Source organism: Nycticebus coucang, chromosome 23 (assembly GCF_027406575.1).
Source record: "Nycticebus coucang isolate mNycCou1 chromosome 23, mNycCou1.pri, whole genome shotgun sequence".
Lineage (NCBI taxonomy): Eukaryota > Metazoa > Chordata > Mammalia > Primates > Lorisidae > Nycticebus > Nycticebus coucang.
In genome coordinates, this window is record NC_069802.1 from 3585444 (window position 1) to 3608061 (window position 22618).

The following is a 22618-nucleotide window of genomic DNA, read 5'->3' on the forward strand; positions in this document are numbered from 1 at the left end:
ATGGCCCTTGGTAGAGTGCAATGGCATCATACAGCTCACAGCAACCTCCAACTCCTGGGCCCAAGTGATTCTCCTGCCTCAGCCTCCAAAGTAGCTGGGACTACAGGTGCCCGCAACAACGCCCGGCTATTTTTTGGTTGCAATTCAGCCGGGGCCGGGCTTGAACCCGCCACCCTCGGTATATGGGGCCAGCGCCCTACCAACTGAGCCACAGGCGCCACCTGAAATCTCAATTATTAATATTTATGCACCCAACCAGAACGCACCTCAATTTATAAGAGAAACTCTAACAGACATGAGCAACTTGATTTCCCCCAGTTCCATAGTAGTTGGAGATTTTAACACCCCTTTAGCAGTGCTGGATAGATCCTCCAAAAAGAAGCTAAGCAAATAAATTTTTGATTTAAACTCAACCATACAACACTTGGACTTAACAGACATCTACAAAACATTTCATCCCAACAAAACTGAACACACATTCTTCTCATCAGCCCACAGAACATACTCCAAAATCGACCACATCCTAGGCCACAAATCTAACCTCAGCAAATTTTAAAAAATAGAAATTATTCCTTGCATCTTCTCAGACCATCATGGAATAAAAGTTGAACTCAATAACAACAGGAACCTGCATACCCATACAAAAACAAGGAAGCTAAACAACCTTATGCTAAAAGATAAATGGGCTATAGACGAGATTAAGAAAGAAATCACCAAATTTTTGGAACAAAACAACAATCAAGACACGAATTACCAGAACCTCTGGGATACTGCAAAGGCAGTCCTAAGAGGGAAATTTATAGCACTGCAAGCCTTCCTCAAGAAAACGGAAAGAGAGGAAATTAATAACTTAATGAGACATCTCAAGCAACTGGAGAAGGAAGAACACTCCAACCCCAAACCCAGCAGAAGAAAAGAAATAACCAAAATCAGCAGAACTAAACGAAATTGAAAACAAAAGGATCAATAAATCCAAAAGTTGGTTTTTTGAAAAGATCAATAAAATAGATAAACCTTTGGCCAACCTAACCAGGAAAAAACAAAGAGTAAAATCTCTAATTTCATCAATCAGAAATGGTAATGATGAAATAACAACAGACCCCTCAGAAATTCAAAAAATCCATAACGAATACTACAAGAAACTCTACTCTCAGAAATATGAAAATCTGAAAGAAATTGACCAATACCTGGAAGTACGCCACCGACCAAGACTTAGCCAGAATGAAGTGGAAATGTCAAACAGGCCTATATCAAGTTCTGAAATAGCATCAACTATACAAAATCTCCCTAAAAAGAAAAACCCAGGACCAGTTGGCTTTACGTCAGAATTCTACTAAACCTTTAAAGACAAACTAGTACCTATACTACTAAACCTCTTCCAAAATATAGAAAAAGAATAATATTACCCAACACATTCTATGAAGCAAACATTACCTTGATCCCCAAACGAGGGAAAAACCCAACAAGAAAAGAAAAATTATAGACCAATATCACTAATGAATATTGATGCTAAAATACTCAATAAGATCCTAACAAACAGAATCCAACAACACATCAAAAAAATTATACGCCACAACCACATGGGATTTATCCCAAGGTCTCAAGGCTGGTTCAATATACATAAATCTATAAATGTAATTCAGCACATAAATAAACTAAAAAGTAAGGACCATATGATTCTTTCAATTGATGCAGAAAAAGCTTTTGATAATATCCAGCATCCCTTCATGATCAATACACTTAAGAAAATTGGTATAGAAGGGACATTTCATAAACTAATAGAGGCCATCTACAGCAAACCCACAGCCAATATCATATTGAATGGAGTTAAATTGAAATCATTTCCACTCAGATCAGGAACCAGGAAAGGTTGCCCATTGTCTCCATTGCTCTTTAACATTGTAATGGAAGTTTTAGCCATTGCAATTAGGGAAGAAAAGGCGATCAAGGATATCCACATAGGGTCAGAAGAGATCAAACTTTCACTCTTCGCAGATGATATGATCGTATATCTGGAAAACACTAGGGATTCTACTACAAAACTTTTAGAAGTGATCAAGGAATATAGCAATGTCTCAGGTTACAAAATCAACACCCATAAATCTGTAGCCTTTATATATACCAACAATAACCAAGCTGAAAAAAACAGTCAAGGACCCTATTCCTTTCACAGTAGTGCCAAAGAAGATGAAATATTTGGAAGTATACCTAACAAAGGATGTGAAAGATCTCTACAAAGAGAACTATGAAACTTTAAGAAAAGAAATAGCTGAAGATGTTAACAAATGGAAAAGCATAGCATGCTCATGGCTGGGAAGAATCAACATTGTTAGAATGGCTATACTACCCAAAGCAATATATAATTTAATGCAATTCCTTAAAGTTCCATGGTCATATTTTAAAGATCTTGAAAAAATAATACTTCATTTTATATGGACTCAGAAAAAACCTCCAATAGCCAAAACATTAATCAGCAATAAAAACACAGCAGGAGGAATCACACTACCAGACCTGAGACTGTACTATAAATCGATAGTGATCAAAACAGCATGGTACTGGCACAAAAACAGAGAAGTAGATGTCTGGAACAGAATAGAGAACCAAGAGATAATCCAGCTATTTACCGTTATTTGATCTTTGACAAGCCAATTAAAAACAGTCAGTGGGGAAAAGATTCCCTATTTAACAAATGGTGCTGGGTGAACTTGTTGGCAACCTGTAGAAGATTGAAACTGGACCCACACCTTTCACCATTAACTAAGATAGACTCTCATTGGATAAAAGATTTAAACTTAAGACATGAAACTATAAAAATACTTGAAGAAAGTGCAGGGAAAACTCTTGAAGGAATCGGCCTCAGTGAATATTTTATGAGGAGGACTCCCCAGGCAATTGAAGCAGTATCAAAAATACACTACTGGGACCTGATCAAACTAAAAAGCTTCTGCACAGCCAAGAACATAGTAAGTAAAGCAAGCAGACAGCCCTCAGAATGGGAGAAAATATTTGCAGGTTATACCTCCGATAAAGGTCTAATAACCAGAATCCACAGAGAACTCAAACGTATTAGCAAGAAAAGAACACATGACCCCATCTGAGGGTAGGCAAGGGACTTGAAGAGAAACTTCTCACAAGAAGACAGATGCACAATCTACAAACACATGAAAAAAAGCTCATCATCCTTAATCATCAGAGAAATGCAAATCAAAACTACTTGGAGATATCACCTAACACCAGTAAGAGTAGCCCACATAACAAAATCCCCAAACCAGAGATGTTGGCATGGATGTGGAGAAAAGGGCACACTTCTACACTGCTGGTGGGAATGCACACTAATACGTTCCTTCTGGAAGGATGTTTGGAGAATACTTAGAAACCTAAAAATAGACCTGCCATTGGATCCTATAATTCCTTTACTAGATTTATACCCAGAAGACCAAAAATCACAATATAACAAAGACATCTGTACCAGAATGTTTATTGCAGCCCAATTCATAATTGCTAAGTCATGGAAGAAGCCCAAGTGCCCATCGACCCACGAATGGACTAGCAAATTGTGGTACATGTATACCATGGAATATTATGCAGCCTTAAAGAAAGATGGAGACTTTACCTCTTTCATGTTTACATGGATGGAGCTGGAACATATTCTTTGCAAAGTATCTCAGGAATTGAAGAAAAAGTATCCAATGCACTCAGCTCCACTATGAAGCTAAATTATAGCTTTCACATGAAGGCTATAACCCAACTATAGCACAAGACTATGGGTAAAGGGCCAAGGAAGGGGAAGGGAGGGGGGAGGTTATGGTGGATGGAGGGTAATGGATGGGGCCACACCTACGGTACCCATTTAGAATGGGTACAGGCGAAACTTACTAAATGCAGAATACAAATGCCTACATACAGTAACTAAGAAAATGCTATGAAGGCTATGTTGAACAGTTTGATGAGAATATTTCAGATTGTATATGAAATCAGCACATTGTACCCCTTGATTGCACTAATGTACAGCTATGATTTAACAATAAAAATAAATTAATAATAATAAAAAAGAACAATTACGTGTTTTGAATGTAGTTGTGTGTTGCATTCTTGACCTCCTCCTGGACACATGGCCTGAATGGAGGTGCCAAGCCCACTGCAGCCCTGAAACCTGTCTCCTTTATGAACTCAAAATGAAACCGTTGTGATGGCGTAGAGGGAAACACATGGCTGTTCATTAAGGCTGGTCCTGAGCTAGCTGTGTAGTTTTTTCACTGGATGGGAGGCAGGGACTGGGAAGAGAAACAAAGGCAGTTGTGTGATAGGGGGAGAAGAGAGAATCCAGGGGCTACCAGCCTGGCCCATCTGGGTTGGTCATTTTTTCTTTCCTTGTGGAGGTCTGTCTTAGTTTGTTTTCTGTTGCTATACCATAATACCACAGACAGGATAAATTATAAACAATAGAAATTTATTCAGCTCACAGTTCTGAAGGCAAGGAAGTCCCAGGGAATGTGGTACCAGCACCTAGTGAGAGCCATCCCAGGTCAGAAGGTAGAAGCAAGCGCCAGGGGTACCAGGGGTGCCAGACTTGCATTATAACAACCCACTCTGAGGATTACTGACCCCCTCCCTGAGAATGACATTAGTGCATTCAGGACAGCTCAGCCTTCAGGACCCATCACCTCTGATTAGGCCCCACCTTCCAACTCCGTTAGACCAGGGATTAAGTTTTCAACACATGAACTTTTGGGAGACACATTCAAAGCATAGCAGGGCCCAGAAGATATTCTTACCTCTTTGGAGTTTTAAACTTTAGGGTTTTTATTTTTAGAAATAAAACTTTGGAGTTTTTATTACTCAATCCCTTTGCTCTTTCTGGGAAATGAGAAGCTATGAGCTTGCTCAGCTATTCAGTGTGTGTGCCGCCTTTAGACCACAGAGCCGGCTGGTACTCATCAGCCCTTTGACCCGCCCAATCCCCCGTCCACAGAAGGGAAGAGCACCACTCACTCCAACTCACCCTCATGACGCGTGGTGGACGTGGAGTAACTGTGAAGACAGCTGTGGACTTGAAAATGTCCCTGCACAGAACTGAGTGAAAGCTTAGAAGCCCTAAATCTTTATGGTGATTCATTTTTTGTCACGAGTTTAAATCACCCTGTAGACAATGTGATGCCTCTTGGTTCTCACCACCAGAGGTTGAAGGGAACGGGTAAGAGACCCCCTAGGAGCCTAAGTCTGGTTGGGGTTGGGTCAGATAAGGGCTCCTAGAAGGCTGTGGACAGCGGCCCTCTCTACCCTGCGGGGGAGGCTTGCTCTGTCCTCAGGGTCAGGGAAGCAGGGACAGCTGTGCTTTCTAGATGGTGACCCTGTTTGTGATCCTGCTTTGAATGTTCAGGTGAAAGCAGCAGGTGTCTGTCAGTGTCCTGGTTCTCCCCATTTGTTACTGGTGTCCCCCCTCAGAGCTTATTCTTACCTCAGAAACAGATAAGGAAAGGGCAGTGTTTTTACCCGTCTCGTCCTGGCCACAGCCCACTGGCAGCCCTCTCTGGACTGGCATCCCATCTCTGCATCAGGAACAGCTAACCCCACACTAATTCATGCTGCCTCCAAAAGAAAATACACAAAAGAGATAAGGGGCCTCATTTAGAGGGAGCTTAAATTTCAGGCATAGTGATACTGGCTCCGTTCAATGGAGATTTATAGCAAGAGGTGCAGCAGGACCTTGGGTGGAGGCAGAGAGTGATTTGTGTGTGTCAGGGGAGGAAGAGCATAAGGGCCTCATTTGATCTGTCTGCTACTGGAAGAAAAATAAACTCCAATTGCCCTCCTATTCTTTTAAAAAAACAAAAGGAATGAAAGAAACTTTAGGCCAATAAGCTTCCCTTTTATTTTTCCCTTTTTCTCAAATAGATCAGAAAATGATCCCATGTCCTTAACCACCTTGCCTTTCCCAAAAATATGAAAAAAAAAAAAAGACACTGCTGTCTCCCCATACTTACAGAAACTCATGATAGCAAGCTCAGTAAGGCTGGAGCTCAAGAAATACAATGAAAAAGAAAAGGTTTTAAAGTACTCTTCTAAATGGCAGTGAGAACAAGATGCTGGAGAGGGCCAGACAGTCATCTGAAAGGCTGTTAAATATGCTCTGACTGGGACTTCTCATTCCATTCTTCTCTACAAATGGACAATTAGCCACCGCACAGGGCTGTGTAGTTAGCAGACAAGCTGTACTCTTACAGAAGCATTAACTTGTAACCTGGTACGAAGGCATTTCCTGGTGGCACATCCTAGCCAGGAATGAAACCATATCATTCCTACACTCTTTATTCCAATTTCTTTGACGTTTCTAAAATAAAGTAGAAGCTTATCTCTTTAAAAACATTCTCATGTGCAATGGGCCTTTGGTAATATTTTTGAAGCCAGCAACCATACTGGACTTGGGCTAAGATTCAGGGAAGAGCAGAAATAGTGGCGGGAAGGACACAGTCCTCGGCAGCTTCCTCCTAGCCTGCACCTCCAGGAGCCTGCCAGGCGCGCCTCCTGGGGGAGCTCCACGGCCTGTGCTACTGCTGCGTAGGGTAAAATCCACCATCACCCCCCACACACACACATCTTGGTGCTGGAGAATAGGGTAAGACAGTGTGGTGGTCGGATTATGGCTCCTGGAGGGCAGGAAGAATCAGCCTCCAGCAGGGCCAGGACTGACATGGAAGGGGCATCTGGGCTTCCATTTCCCTCTCTCTGAGATGTTGGACTGGCCCATTGTTTCCGAAACTCTGTGCTGGGGGAATCCCATTCCCTGCCAAAACGAAATGAGGGCAACCTTTTACCAATTCAAAGAAAATAAAGTCAGCAGGTCAATTTTCTTCCTACCGTAAGTTTCCATCCATCCTTTGCGGTTGCTTCATCTCTCATAGTACCGCTTCCCGACACCACAAAGAAGAAGGAAATAGTAACATAAAAACTGCCAGCTGTGCTCAACTCGTGCGCACACTGTGGAGTTCCCTTTGTCTGCCTTGTTTTCCCCTAGTTCAGAAGATGGAAGCAGCAGTGATCATGTCAGACTCCTCCTCTGAGGTGCAGCGCAGCTCCCAGCCCCCCCACACCTGACAGCTTCGGAAAACACCCAAATCCAGACAAGCCCCCAAGTCAGCTCTGAGAGTCCAGCAAAGCATTTTGAGTTATTCAGAACTACCAGAAATGTCAACATGCTTTTGAAGGGCTTATTGTAGCATAAATGGCAAGTTTATAATTCAATAAAATGAATTCAACAGAATAAAAGCAATGCACCATTTAGGAAGCACTGTCGGGAGATGTGCCAGTTTGAGAACTTGGCCGTGATTACTGGCAGGAGCCTGCGCGCCACTCTCCTTTGGAAGGGATGGTGTGTGACTCTGAGCCTGGTAAGTGTCTGTGTGGGCATCTCCCCACTCATGGCAGATTTCGTTGCTGGAAGAGGGGCCCAAAGTCTAGATGCTATGAGAGAGATCTGATTTTCCAATAGTGACAGGCTGATAATAGAAGATTATATAACTAAGCAAAAATCCCATGCCTACCTTTTTTAAAAAAATAGCCTCAAACACTGTGTCTCAGTTCCTCTGGCCCCTGACCTTCAGGGTCTCCGTCTGCAGCGTGTTTAGGCTGATCTGGTAGACAACAGAAGGACCGGCCGGGGAGATTGTATTAGTTACTATGATCCAGCAGCACAACATTTTCTATGAAATCCTGATGCTTCCCTTATTTAGCCCATAAAAAGTGAAACTGCTTTAAAAAAAAACATTTAAAGAGGTTTATTCTAAGCCAAATTTGAGGACCATGGCCCAGAGCCACGCCCAAGAAGCCTCAAGCAAGTGGACTCCTGGTGGTGGGGGGACAGTTTGGTTTTATACATTTATACATTTTAGGGAGACAGTAATTACATGTGAGGTCATAAATCAAATGTGGACAACACATTGGCTTGGCCCAAAAAGGCGGGACATCTTTTTTTATTAATTTTAGATTAATACGAGGGTACGATTAAGTTTGCATTTGTTAGGAAAATCGCTGTTGTAGTTGTGTCTCCCAACTGTACACACCTAAGGAAACTGGTTCTGTGCAGCTGTGGCAGTCAGAAGAGCTGCTCCGGGAGAGATTTTCACAGACGGCTCAGAGGAAAGTTCAGAAATAGCTGGGGTGATTTTATTGTTTCTGGGATCCTCTGGGGTTGTCTGTTTTCCTGCCCTCCTGACATGGCCTGAAGCAGCACAGATGTCCAGGATCAGGCGGCAGGCTGCCTGCACCCCCACCAGGGTTTCTGCTTTCTGGGCCTCTCTGGCAACTTGACCTGGCACCTGTGAGGCAAAACTGCCTTTAAAAATGTGCAAACTGGGGATCATATTCCTGATGGTTTTCCTTTCTTCGGAGTTCCCTATCACCGGATTCCCTACAAGAAGCCTCAGAACTGGGCTCATGCAACTGTGTCGCCGTCTATCCTGAATGTACAAGTCTTCCCACCTCCGCCACACATCCAAAATCTGCCTAATAATAACAGACGTCAGCTGTCATTTATGCCTTTAATCAGCTTTGAATTTGCTGGAGGCTTTAGAAAGTAGTAGAACTGGTTTTTGTTTTGTTCTATTTTTTTAAGGTGATAGCTGATAGGTATAAATGATTCTACACCTGTAATCCCAGCACCATGGGAGGCCCACGTGGATGGATTGCTTGAGTTCAGGAGTTCAAGATCAGCCTGAGTGAGACTCCCATCTCTAAAAATAGCCGGGCATTGTGACAAGCACCTGTAGTCCCAGCTACTCAGGAGGCTGAAGCAAGAGAATCACTTGAGCCCAAGAGTTTGAGGTTGCTGTGAGCACTCTACCAAGGGGGACAGAGTGAGACTGTCTGTCGCAAACAAAAAAAAAAAAAAAAAGATTCTCTGGTATATAAATTAAAAAAAATACCTATAGCAAACTCCCATGAACCCACCCTATCCTATCTTTTTACACCCCCTTTCCAGCCTTGCACCCTGCCCATGGGCAGCCTCTGCCCTCGAGTTTGTGTTTATCATTCTCTTTCTCTTTAGAACAGTTTTGTCACATATGTATTTAAGTCATGTAGTTTAGCTTAGTTCTTCTTATTAAAGAGACAAACAGAATTTACCAGCCAATTGAGGTTGCTCCTCTCAAGCAGCCTTTTTGGGAGTTTTAGCCACTTACTCGTGTAGGCTGCGATTGCTCAAAAACATCTGGGAGCCCTTTGTTTGAAATTTCCTGTAGAGATAGTTTATCAACAGCCCAAGAAAATCAGTGCTGTTGCTTTATGTCATGTTTGGTCTGATTCAACTATTTTCCCTGTAACCGCTTTATTTTCCTGATTCAAGAAATATTTATTAGGTGTCTTCAGAGAGCCTAGCATTGCACTGGACATCAGCAGTGTGGCAGGGGCGTCTGGAGAGCTTCAGGGGGCTTGTCCCGCTTCCCCTCTCCCATCCTCCTTTGTCATTTGAGTAATAGCCGTAGGCCACTAGGAGACTCCAGGACACTGAGCAGGATTCAGTGGACCAAGGGGCCAGGGCTCAGCCAGGCTGAGGGCCAGCGGGCAGACTTCTGGGTCAGCCCTTGTGGCCCCTTGTGGCCTCACCTGGTGCTTCTGGCTCTGACTTTGGTAGGCCGCCTTCCGCAGCATCCGGGCATGTTTATATCCTCACCTTCACACCTGCTGAGGGGCTCTGCTGGGATGAGCCTCGAGGACCCCACATGAAGGGGAAATCGGCCCCGTCAGAGTTCAAGTCTGACAACCCAGATTATAATTTTTATGTTAGAAGAATTTAAAGTCACACTAGGTTAGTAAGCATGAAATTGATGACATATATACAACTGCCTAGGCGTTTTAAATATGGAACCTCAAAAATGTGTATTTATATATAATGAATATATCTAATATGAATGAATGTATCTATGAATAGATCTAATAAATATAATGAATATAAATTTGTGTGTATCATACACATAATTCGTGTGTTCTAAAGCAGCCTCTGTATGATGCCATCCCCAGAAGAGCTAACTGTCTGCAGTCCTTTCATATGATAAGACTAGGGCCCCAAGTCTGAGCCCCTCTGTGTGGAGCAGTCTCTGTGCGCCTGTGAGTGCCCACTCTTCCCAGCTGCGGGTCACTCCCCAGGGTTAGCCATATTGGCTCTCAAACCTGGGTATGCCAGTTATACCTGTTATTAAGTTGCAAAATTTAATTAGATGCTTTTAATGTACTTATGAACTATGAATTCAAAAGGTTTTGTGAAAACCTAATTGAATGGTTTTGAAAGACTCAGGAAATTTGACTTATTTTTAAAAATGCTTTCAGAATTAGTAAAAGTGTACAAGATTTAAGAAAAAAATTAAAATCTAGAAGAATTCTGCCCACAGCCTGTGCTGCAAGCATCTCTAACTTTTCTGGTTCCACTTTTTTTTTTTTTTTGGAGACCGCCTCAAGCTGTCACCCTGGGTAGAGTACCATGGTATCACAGCTCACAGCAACCTCCAGCTCTTGGGCTTAAGTGATTCTCTTGTCCCACCCTCCCAAGTAGCTGGGACTACAGGCACCCGCCACAACATCCAGCTATTTTTTGGTTGTAGTTGTCATTGTTGTTTGGCAGGCCCGGGCTGGATTGGAACCCTCCAGCTCTGGTGTAGGTGGCTGGCACCTTAGCCACTTAAGCTACAGGCACCAAGCCCTGGTTCCACTTTTAATGGACTGTGAAATATATTGGAAATACTATGTGGTAACTAATGTTTTCTTTAAAAAGAACTCTGGTCTGCAGATAGTACTCAAGGAAAAGACTTGTTCTTTCATCGAAAGATTAGTGAATGAGAGTACATTTATGTTTTAATTTAAAACAAAATTACATGAATAGGTATTTGCATGTATGGGTAAATATATGTTTGTGGATATATGGGTGGATGGATATAGGTGTGTGAGAGAGAGATTGGTTTTTCATGACTTCCCCTTTTAATGACTTTTCTAATCATTTAGTACCAAGAACGTTTGAAAAGAGGGCTTCTATTGTCACTTACTTGCGTCACACACTACCCAGCGCTGCCCTACTTAAGGGTGGTTTTATACAATTTGCATCACTAGAAGATTTCAGATGTGAAGCCACTTGCTAAGGTTTATTTGGTTTTTATTTTGTTTAGTTTTGTTTTCACTTGCCAAACATTTATTGAGAGCCATGAGAAAAGACTCTATTTTTAAAACACTCATTTGAAAAGAGAGAAAAGGCTTGTCACAGGATGGATGGACGAGGGAGGTCCTGACCCCCAGTGAGCTGCTCTCTGGTCTCGTCACACCCTCCAGCAGATCTTTTCTCTAACTGCCCCAGGAGCCCACAGAGGCGGCCCCCTGCTGCACAGGACTTGCTGAGAGGCAGGCAGGCGGGGGTGCAAAGTAGAAAGTGGGCCTCATGTTCCCCAACTCCAGGCCCCCCCAGAGTGGGGAGACCAGCCTTGGACCAGCCTTCTCATTTTCTCCATGGCTGAGAAAGTGGCCTCGTGACCAGTCTTAGTGTATTTTTTGACCCAGGCTTTTCCCAAATACATGTGAAGGGCCTGAGAGGCCTTTAGAAATGTGAGGAAAGTAATATCAGTAAATGGAGAGACATTTCAAATCCTACTCTAACCAGGCCCTCCTGCTCCCCAGCTTACCTGGTCACACAGTGAGAAGCTTTGTGGTTGACCTGTGTATGGCGTGTGTGTGTGTGTGTGTGTGTGTGTGAAGTCCTCATGCACTTATAAAAGCTACTTCAGCTTTAGTTCAGACTGAGGTACCCTTTTGATGCAAGAAGCTTTATTTTCTTAAATACTGAAGGAATATAATCAAACTTGCGAAAACCAGGTTCTTGTGAAAAGTTGCTCCAAGCACCAGCCAGCTTCCAGCCTGCTCCCTACGAGAGCCAGATAGCAGAGCAGAAGTAGGTCAGCAGGGTGAGGAGCACAGCTTCATTCCAGCCGGCCCAGGAGAATTGCTGCGCTATTTAGTTTTCTCTCCATTTTAGCTTTGTTGGGACTGGAAATGAGGCTCCCTGCAGTGTGCAGAGCCCTGGAAACCACCTTCTCCCTCTGCTGAAGTGAGGGAACTCAGAAGTGGGGAAGGGGGAGCGGAGGACAGAGCTGCAGACATCGCAGTCCTATTTTGTTGCTCTGAGAAGTAACTAGACCCCTGCCCAGGAGATGCCAAGCCCTCCTAAGAAAGAAATAGCCGGGGCATGAGTCATCCCCCCATTCTGGAAGAACACAGGGGTGCCCTAGGGGATTGGGGGCCTCCCTTATCAAGATGTGGGCAGCTGAAGTACACTTGGCTGAAGTCTGGGATCAGCTTCTGGTTTATTGTCTATTTAACTAAGTTAAATGAGAATTGCCTGGACTTGTACACTTAGAAGTCCTTTACAAAAGGCTGTTATCTCATAAACTGGCTTAATGGAGCAGGCTGTCAGGGGCTTAACAGAGGTAACTGAATACAGCACCTCGCAGGGCAGAGACTCAAGGGAGGCAGCACAGCCAGGCCCCGGACGCCTCACACCTTGGGGTCTGGGGTCTAGCTGCAAACCACACTATTAGCATCAAACTCAGGGACAGGCCCAGGTCTTCCCAAGAAGGAAGGCATTTGCAACTCCCTCCATCTTAAAAACGCTTCAGTTTTAAGTTAAATTCATTGATATGTGTGGTCTTAGCATACAGGAAAGATGAGGGCACAGTGTTTAACAGGACCGGCTTCGGAATTAGACTGAAGGGTTTGAATATTAGCTTTACTGTTGACAAGGTGAGCACACTTGTCTTACTTACCTTCCGTGTGCTGCAGTTTCTCCTTCTGCAAAAGGAGAGTGATACTAGTACCTGCCACGCTGGGTTTCTGTGGAGCTAAGTGAGGCAATATGTATAAACCTCCTAGAATAATTCCTAGCACAGGACCTTTCGGTGATTATTGGTATTACTGTTACCACAGAAAATAATTCATCCCATTTAATCCTCGCCTTCCCTTTTATCTAGTGATTTCAGAATGCATTTGGAATAAGCTGCATTCACAGACGAGATTGGAATGGTGGGAGGCACTGTGGTTGGAGTGCTCGGGGTTGTAATCAGAGGGGCATGTGAGATGGTGATGTGATTTTGCCCAAGTATTTATCCTTCTGACCCAGATTTCTAAAAGGTGCATATATGTAACTTTCATTATAGGGTTTGAGTAAATGAATGTAAATCATTTTTTTTTAGTGCAGATTGGTGTGATTATGAAAAATGCTTAAAGATGACAAAAATGGTTGCCCCTTAGCCAGGTTTCCCCAAAACACATACATTGTAGAACACTTGCTCTGAAGATAAAAGACAAGTTGCAGAGAGTTGATAATTTAGACGGAAGTTGCCCTTGTATACTTGGTTTAAACAAGGGATGTGATCGACTATTTTTCAGAAAAGTTTCACTTTATTTGTGAATTTACAACATTGTATTTTCCTTCCAGCCCTTCCTTTGACAGTCTCATTTTTCTGTTGGGTTTGTTTGGGTTCAGTTTACCAGCAGTGTAAACATTTCTGTCACACAACTCGCTCCACAGTTGGCCTAAATCTTTGCATTTATACAGCCAAATGTGCTCAAACAACCAGAGAAAGCCCTCAGACTAGAAGAGACAGAGGCAGAGAGACAGTGAGAGAGCGAGAGACAGCCAGCCAGACAGACAGACAGATAGACAGACAGACAGACAGACAGACAGATTGAGGTAGGAAGAGTTGGAGGACGCGGAGACTGCCCAGCCATGACTGTCTTCAGAGTCCAAGGACACAGAGACTGCCCAGCCGTGACTGAGTGACTTCAGGGTCTGGACAATGTTGCTGACGGAAGTGTGGCTTCCCCTGCTCCTCACCACCCCCATCCATAAAAGGTTGGTTATGGGCACTCTGGTTGTTTGAGCACATTTGGCTGTATAACTGCAAAGATTTAGGCCAACTGTGGAGCGAGTTGTATGACAGAAATGTTTACACTACTGGTAAACTGAACCCAAACTGCCTCATTCAGGTGATGTCACAATCAATGAGTTGATATATCTGATATACTTAAGAGAATCATGAAGACACAGTTTAAATCTTTTTTTTTAACTTCTAATTTATCCATGATTATTTCTCTTCTGAATGAGCTTCTACAAAAACAGAGAACAAGTCTATTTATTATAAGCTTCAAAAAGAAGTAGAATGCTTGTGGAGAATGGTCTTCTTGTCAGGCCCCTAGAGTTTTCCAAGCTCTGAAACACACCACGTGCTCTGCTAGCGTGGTGGACAGATGCCCATCCTAGCAAGTCCTGTCACTGGAGCCACTCTCTAATCTCTCTCGTTCTTGTTGTCCTACTTCATGAAAACGGTTGGTGGGACTCAAGCAAGGGAGTTTGATCCTAACACTCGCCCGTGTTTCCCTTTGTGTCTCTCTGTATTTTCCGTGTTCTGAGGATCACAGGCCCTGGGGAGCTTGCTTGCTGTCAAATTTCTGCAGTCCAGGGACGGAAGCCAGTGGCTGCCATCCCAGGCAATTTCAAGTCCTTCTTCTGTGGAAGGCGTTTGTGCTCAGTATGTTCCATTGCTCCTGGATGACAGAAACAGCCCAGTTGGTGAACAGCCAGGGAAGAAACTGGGTTAAAAAAAAAAAAATCCCAACTGTGTTACATCGAGCTCAAGCTGTCATGATGAAAACTTAATTTAAAGACTCGCTCACTCAAGAAAATATCTCTGGGTTATTTCAGGCTGCAACTCGTCAATTAACCTGACATTTCACAAATCCAAAATTGCCACAGATGAACTCTTTTCTTCGCTGCGGGATGTAGCCAGAGCTCGGAATCTCATGAAACAGTTTAAGTCTGTGTATGTTCCTGGAAATCATACCCACCAGGCAAGTATAGAAGTTTTGAAGTAACTTTCTTATCTGTTGTACGTTTCCGTTTCCACCTCTCTGAAATGAGGGGCTGGTGCTAGATGAGCGCCACATTCCCTTTAGTTCAGAGTTGTGGGTTCTACTAAATCTGAAAGCCTCTCAACCCACGTGTACCCCAAACTTGATGCAGGGCACGAGCCCCGAGGTGGGGCCACCTCTCAGACTGGGTCTGCCACACACTCTCTTTACAGCCTTGGGCAAGTCCCTTGTCCCGGTGGGCCCCAGTTATTGCAGGTACCAAAGGAGGAGCCAGCCTTAGATGCTTCCCAAGTTTCTGGGTATTAGCCATCTATAAACGTTTTGAACAATTAGAATAATAAAGGTACCTGATACGTATGAACCCTAGGACAAGGGGAAAAGTTTGGGACAAGAAAAACATTTGTTAAAGTTTCCTCCCACCCCACCCCCACCTGCTTTCTAAGGAGGTAGGAGTATCTGAAAAGGGTGTTTTGACCATTGAATGGGAAGATGGTATAAAATTCCAAGATGAAAGAGATCTTTTTTCTTTGAAAACTCAAAGGGGAAAAATGCATAGAAAGGCCCAGGCTGGGTGCAGTGGCTCACGCCTGTAATCCTACCACGGAGGTAGGAGAATCCCTTCAGCTTAGGTGTTTGAGACCAACCTGATCAAGAGTAAGATCTCGTCTCTACTGAAAATAGAAAAAGTAGCCCAGAGTTGTGGTGGGCACCTGTAGTCCCAGCTACTCAGGAGGCTAAGATAGGAGGATCGCTTGAATCCAGGAGTGTGAGGTCACTGTGAGCTATGATGCCAGGGCACTCTAGCCTGGGTGACAGAGTGAGACTCTGTCTCAAAAAAAAAAAAGAAGAAGAAGGAAGAAAAGAAAGAAAAAGAAAGGCCCAAAGAGAAGCTGAAGGAGTAAAGAGCCACTGAGGCTGTGGAGTCCCTGCTGGACTCAGGGTTCTGGTGGCCAACGGTGACGAGCTTTCAGGGAAGAACGGGTGCTTCTGATAAAAAAGACCACTAAGCGTGGCCATGGGGAATCTCCCTGTGAAAGCTTTGGTGAAATGAACTTTCTGTGCTGAGGCTCTTTGGATTGCTGGATGTGCGTTAGTGGGATGGTGGCACAGTGAGCAGTCCAACTTCAGGATGCTGACCCTTTGGGGGGCGTGTGGACAGGAGTTAGTGCTACTCCCACAGCCTAGAGAAATCCAGGGTGCAGGTTCACGCAGCAGCAGACACTTGAAGAGCATTTCTACATTTTGTTTTTCCTTTGATTCCCAGACCAGGTTAAGCCAGAGAAGCATATTATCCCAATGTCCAGGAAGGGCCGTGACATACCACACGCACACAGGTGGGCAGGGGCAGATGCCAGGCCCTTGGTGCCACCCTAAAACCTCCTCTCCCTCTATTCTGAGAGGCTCTAGAAGTATTGACTGATGGTGCTGACGGTCATCGGAAATCACCCACCAAGATACTAATGACCTTAGAAACTGGACTCAACTTAGAAACACTGAAATGCTCACCCTCCCCCCAAAGATCTAAGAACACCACACAAAATACAGACAATAATCAGAGAACTAATCACATGTAGTTTTTTCATTTAAAAAAATCAGCAATCTTAACTACTGTGGCAGAAACTAGTTCTAAAGACATGACAGAACTGGTGATATATGACGAAATTTAGACCAAAGTTTAAGAAGCAAGCGGCGCTGTACATGTGGGTGGCAAAAAGAGAAGGTGCCGCGGAGCTGATGACATCTTTTCCATCTTATGATCACCATGGTGACCGATTTGGCCGATTTCATATAAACACACGTTAACTATTGAGCAGAATAAGGTCCATGAGAAGTTTCTGAGACCTTATCTCCCTCCTGGCAGCCCTGTCATTTCTCCAGGCCTAGAACCCTGCCCTATAGCCTTTGGAAAACGAGCTCTCCCCAGGTTGCATATATCCCAGGGGCAGGATGATGTGTGCTTGTTGGGAGTATCAGATAAACGATGATACAGACATGCGGGGAAATGCTGTGCAGCCATTGAAATGAATGGACTAGATGTATTTGGCCTGGGCAGGGGCGGTGCAGGAAGCCTTGTCTCAGGCTCCACTTCTTGGGAAACTCAAACTAAAGCAGTGGTTCTCAATCACTCAGGTGGGGTAAAAACATGGTATAGCTCATTCCTCAAGGCATGATTCTATTTTTTAAAAAATAGAATATGATTTTTAAAATCATATGAGCTTATATGTTTAATGAGTCTTTAAAATTTTAGAAAAATTTTGTCATGTTGCCTTGTGGGAGATGGGAAGGGTTGGATGGGGAGAGGGGCGCGAATGCCCGGCTCTGCATTTACAGGCACAGGGCAGACCTTCTGATGGGATTGTGGGCGTGTTAGTCCTTTTGTGCTGCTATAAAGGAATACCCAAGGCTGGGTGATTTATAAAGAAAAGCGCTTTATTTGGCTCATGGTTCCACGGGAAGGACAAGAAGTATCACACCAGCGCAGCCTCTGGTGAGGGCTCCAGGGGCTTCCGATCAAGGCAGAAGGTGTGTCACGTGGCCAGAGCAGGAACAAGCGAGGTGGTGCAGGTTCCTCTGAATCCCGAGAGCTAATAAGGAGAACTCACTCCTACGGTGGGGATGGCACCAAGTCATCCCCGAGGGATCTGCCCCCCCACAGCCTAAACACCTCCCACCTCCGACACTGGGGATCAGATTGCTACTACATCACTGGGTAATTTTTACCTATTTGGTTTTTTTTTTTTCTTAAGTATTCAATTTTTTTTTTTTTTTTTATTGTTGGGGATTCATTGAGGGTACAATAAGCCAGGTTACACTGATTGCAATTGTTAGGTAAAGTCCCTCTTGCAATCATGTCTTGCCCCCATAAAGTGTGACACACACCAAGGCCCCACCCACCTCCCTCCTTCCCTCTTTCTGCTTCCCCCCCCATAACCATAATTGTCATTAATTGTCCTCATATCAAAATTGAGTACATAGGATTCATGCTTCTCCATTCTTGTGATGCTTTACTAAGAATAATGTCTTCCACGTCCATCCAGGTTAATACGAAGGATGTAAAGTCTCCATTTTTATTAATGACTGAGTAGTATTCCATGGTATACATATACCACAGCTTGTTAATCCTTTCCTGGGTTGGTGGGCATTTAGGCTGTTTCCACATTTTGGCGATTGTAAATTGAGCTGCGATAAACAGTCTAGTACAAGTGTCCTTATGGTAAAAGGATTTTTTTCCTTCTGGGTAGATGCCCAGTAATGGGATTGCAGGATCAAATGGGAGGTCTAGATTGAGTGCTTTGAGGTTTCTCCATACTTCCTTCCAGAAAGGTTGTACTAGTTTGCAGTCCCACCAGCAGTGTAAAAGTGTTCCCTTCTCTCCACATCCACGCCAGCATCTGCAGTTTTGACATTTTGTGATGTGGGCCATTCTCACTGGGGTTAGATGGTATCTCAGGGTTGTTTTGATTTGCATTTCTCTAATATATAGAGATGATGAACATTTTTTCATGTGTTTGTTAGCCATTCGTCTGTCGTCTTTAGAGAAAGTTCTATTCATGTCTCTTGCCCATTGATATATGGGATTGTTGGCTTTTTTCATGTGGATTAATTTGAGTTCTCTATAGATCCTAGTTATCAAGCTTTTGTCTGATTCAAAATATGCAAATATCCTTTCCCACTGTGTAGGTTGTCTCTTTGCTTTAGTTATTGTCTCCTTAGCTGTACAGAAGCTTTTCAGTGTAATGAAGTCCCATTTGTTTATTTTGTTGTTGTTGCAATTGCCATGGCAGTCTTCTTCATGAAGTCTTTCCCCAGGCCAATATCTTCCAGTGTTTTTCCTATGCTTTCTTGGAGGATTTTTATTGTTTCATGCCTTAAATTTAAGTCCTTTATCCATCTTGAATCAATTTTTGTGAGTGGGGAAAGGTGTGGGTCCACTTTCAGTATTTTACATGTAGACATCCAGTTCTCCCAACACCATTTATTGAATAGGGAGTCTTTCCCCCAAGGTATGTTCTTGTTTGGTTTATCAAAGATTAGGTGGTTGTAAAATGTTAGTTTCATTTCTTGGTTTTCAATTCGATTCTAAGTGTCTATGTCTGTTTTTGTGCCAGTACCATGCTGTCTTGAGCACTATGGCTTTGTAGTACAGACTAAAATCTGGTATGCTGATGCCCCCAGCTTTATTTTTGTTACAGAGAACTGCCTTAGCTATACGGGGTTTTTTCCGGTTCCATACAAAACGCAGAATCATTTTTTCCAAATCTTGAAAGTACGATGTTGGTATTTTGATAGGAATGGCATTGAATAGGTAGATTGCTTTGGGAAGTATAGACATTTTAACAATGTTGATTCTTCCCATCCATGAGCATGGTATGTTCTTCCATTTGTTAATATCCTCTGCTATTTCCTTTCTGAGGATTTCATACTTTTCTTTATAGAGGTCCTTCACTTCCTTCGTTAGGTATATTCCTAGGTATTTCATTTTCTTTGAAACTATGGTGAAGGGAGTTGTGTCCTTAATTAGCTTCTCATCTTGACCGTTATTGGTAGCCTTGACACAAAGGCTACTGACTTGTGGACATTGATTTTATATCCTGAAACATTACTGTATTTTTTGAGACTTCTAGGAGTCTTGTGGTTGAGTCTTTGGGGTTCTCTAAGTATAAGATCATGTCGTCAGCAAAGAGGGAGAGTTTGACCTCCTCTGCTCCCATTTGGATTCCCTTTATTTCCTTGTCTTGCCTAATTGTATTGGCTAGAACTTCCAGCCCTATGTTGAATAGTAAAGGTGACAGAGGACAACCTTGTCTGGTTCCAGTTCTAAGAGGAAAAGCTTTCAGTTTTACTCCATTCAGTAAAATATTAGCTGTGGGTTTGTCATAGATAGCTTCAATCAGTTTTAGAAATGTGCCACCTATGCCTATACTCTTGAGTGTTCTAATTAGAAAAGGATGCTGGATTTTATCAAAAGCATTTTCTGCATCTATTGAGAGGATCATGTGATCTTTATTTTTGCCTCTGTTAATATGGTGGATAATGTTTATAGACTTGCATATGTTAAACCAGCCTTGCATCCCTGGGATGAAGCCTACTTCATCATGGTGAATGACTTTTTTGATGATAAGCTGTAATCTATTGGCTAGGATTTTGTTGAGAATTTTTGCATCTATATTCATGAGTGAGATTGGTCTGAAATTCTCCTTTTTGTTTGGGTCTTTTCCTGGTTTTGGTATCAGGGTGATGTTTGCTTCAGAGAATGTGTTGGGGAAGATTCCTTCTTCCTCAATTTTTTGGAATAATTTCTGCAGTACAGGAATAAGCTTTTCATCGAAGGTTTGATAGAATTCTGGAGTGAAGCCACCTGGACCAGGGCATTTTTTGGTTGGAAGATTTTTTATTGTTTCTTTGATCTCAGTGCTTGAAATTGGTCTGTTCAGGAGCTCTATTTCTTCCTGGCTGAGTCTAGGGAGAGGGTGTGATTCCAAATATTGATCCATTTCTTTCACATTGTCAAATTCTGGGCATAGAGTTTCTGGTAGTATTCAGAGATGATCTCTTGTATCTCTGTGGGATCAGTTGTTATTTCCCCTTTATCGTTTCTGATTGAGGTTACTAGAGATTTTACTTTTCTATTCCTCATTAGTCTGGCCAATGGTTTATCTATTTTATTTATTTTTTCAAAAAACCAACTCCTTGTTTCATTAATTTTCTGAATGATTCTTTTGTTTTCAATTTCATTGATCTCTGATTTGATTTTGGATATTTCTTTTCTTCTACTGAGTTTAGGCTTAGATTGTTCTTCTTTTTCCAATTCCATAAGATCTCTTGTGAGATTGTTGATGTGCTCTCTTTCTGTTTTTCGAATGTAGGCATCTAAAGCGATGAATTTTCCTCTCAAAACTGCTTTTGCAGTATCCCACAGGTTTTGGTAGCTTGTGTCTTCATTGTTGTTATGCTCGAGGAAGTTAATGATTTCCTGTTTTATTTCTTCCTGCACCCATCTGTTATTCAACAGAAGATTGTTTAATTTCCATGCCTTTGGGTGGGGTCGAGCATTTTTGTTAGAGTTGAGTTCCACCTTTAGTGCCTTATGGTCTGAGAAGATACAAGGTAAAATTTCCATTCTTTTGATTCTGTTGATATTCGTTTTGTGTCCCAGGATATGATCAATTTTGGAGAATGTTCCATGGGGTGATGAGAAGAATGTATATTCTTTATCTTTGGGATGGAGTGTTCTATATGCGTCTATCAAGCACAGTTGTTCTAGGGTCTCATTTAAATCTCTTATATCCTTGTTTAATTTCTGTTTAGAGGATCTGTCCAGCTCTGTAACAGGAGTGTTAAGGTCCCCTGTTATTATGGTATTATCAGATATCATATTGCTCAGACTGAGTAAGGTCTGTTTCAAGAATCTGGGAGCATTTAAATTAGGTGCATAAATATTTAGAATTGAAATGTCTTCTTGTTGTATTTTTCCCTTGACCAATATAAAGTGACCATCTTTTTCTTTTTTGACTTTAGTTGCTTTAAATCCACATGTATCTGAAAATAAGATTGCAACTCCTCTTTTCTTCTGAATTCCATTTGCCTGAAAAATTGTCTTCCAACCCTTGACTCAGAGCTTTAATTTGTCTTTTGAAGCCAGGTGTGTTTCTTGCAGACAGCAAATGGATGCCTTGTGTTTTTTAATCCAGTCAACCAATCTATGTCTCTTCAGTGGGGAATTCAAGCCATTAACATTTATTGAGATAATTGATAAGTGTGATAGTATTCTATTTGTCTTATTTTGTGAGAGTCCATTGGTTAGTTTTATCTTTTGCATCAGTGTGGAGGTTAGGTTCTGTCCTTTAATTTCTGAGTTCTTACTTTGCTGCTGATCCATTGTGGTGGTCAGTGTGCAGAACAGGTTGAAGTATTTCCTGTAGAGCTGGTCTTGTTGTGGCGAATTTCCTCAATGTTTGTATATCTGTAAATGATTTGATTTCTCCGTCAATTTTGAAGCTTAGCTTAGCAGGGTACAGAATTCTGGGCTGGAAATTGTTCTGTTTAAGTAGATTAAAGGTAGATGACCATTGTCTTCTTGCTTGGAAAGTTTCATTAGAGAAGTCTGCGGTCACTCTGATGGATTTGCCCCTGTAGGTCAACTGGCGCTTACTCCTGGCAGCTTGCAGAATCTTTTCTTTTGTCTTGACTTTGGACAGGTTCATCACAATGTGTCTTGGAGAAGCTCGGTTAGAGTTGAGGCGACCTGGGGTCCAATAGCCCTCTGAAAGCAGTGTGTCAGAATCTTTGGTGATATTTGGGAAATTTTCTTTTATAATATTCTCTGGTATGGCTTCCATTCCTCTGGGGCATTCTTCTTCCCCTTCTGGAATTCCTATAACTCGTATGTTGGAACGCTTCATAAAGTCCCATAATTCTGACAGTGAACGTTCTGCTTTCTCTCTCTTCTTTTCTGCCTCTTTTACTATCTGAGTTATCTCAAAAACTTTGTCTTCTGCCTCTGAAATTCTTTCTTCTGCATGGTCTAACCTGTTGCTGATACTTTCCATTGCATCTTTAAGTTCCCTAATTGACTGTTTCATTTCCTTCAGCTCTGCTATATCCTTTTTATATTCTTCATATCGTTCATCTCTTATTTGATTCTGTTTTTGAATTTCCTTTTGGTTATTTTCCACTTTATTAGTAGTTTCTTTCATTGTTTCCATCATTTCTTTCATTG

The 22618-nt window shown here is 42.5% G+C and overlaps 1 protein-coding gene across 2 annotated transcripts in view; it reads left to right on the top strand.

The window, feature by feature from the left end:
• SCFD2 (sec1 family domain containing 2) overlaps positions 1–22618 on the top strand; it is a 480804-nt gene that overhangs the window by 419124 nt on the left and 39062 nt on the right. The window contains exons 6-7 of one of the 2 annotated variants that reach the window (XM_053577506.1): positions 14449–14517; positions 14732–14877. In XM_053577506.1, the coding sequence (XP_053433481.1) occupies positions 14449–14517; positions 14732–14877 (215 nt within the window). The remainder of the gene's footprint in view (positions 1–14448; positions 14518–14731; positions 14878–22618) is intronic. The other variant, XM_053577508.1, reaches the window with a different exon arrangement.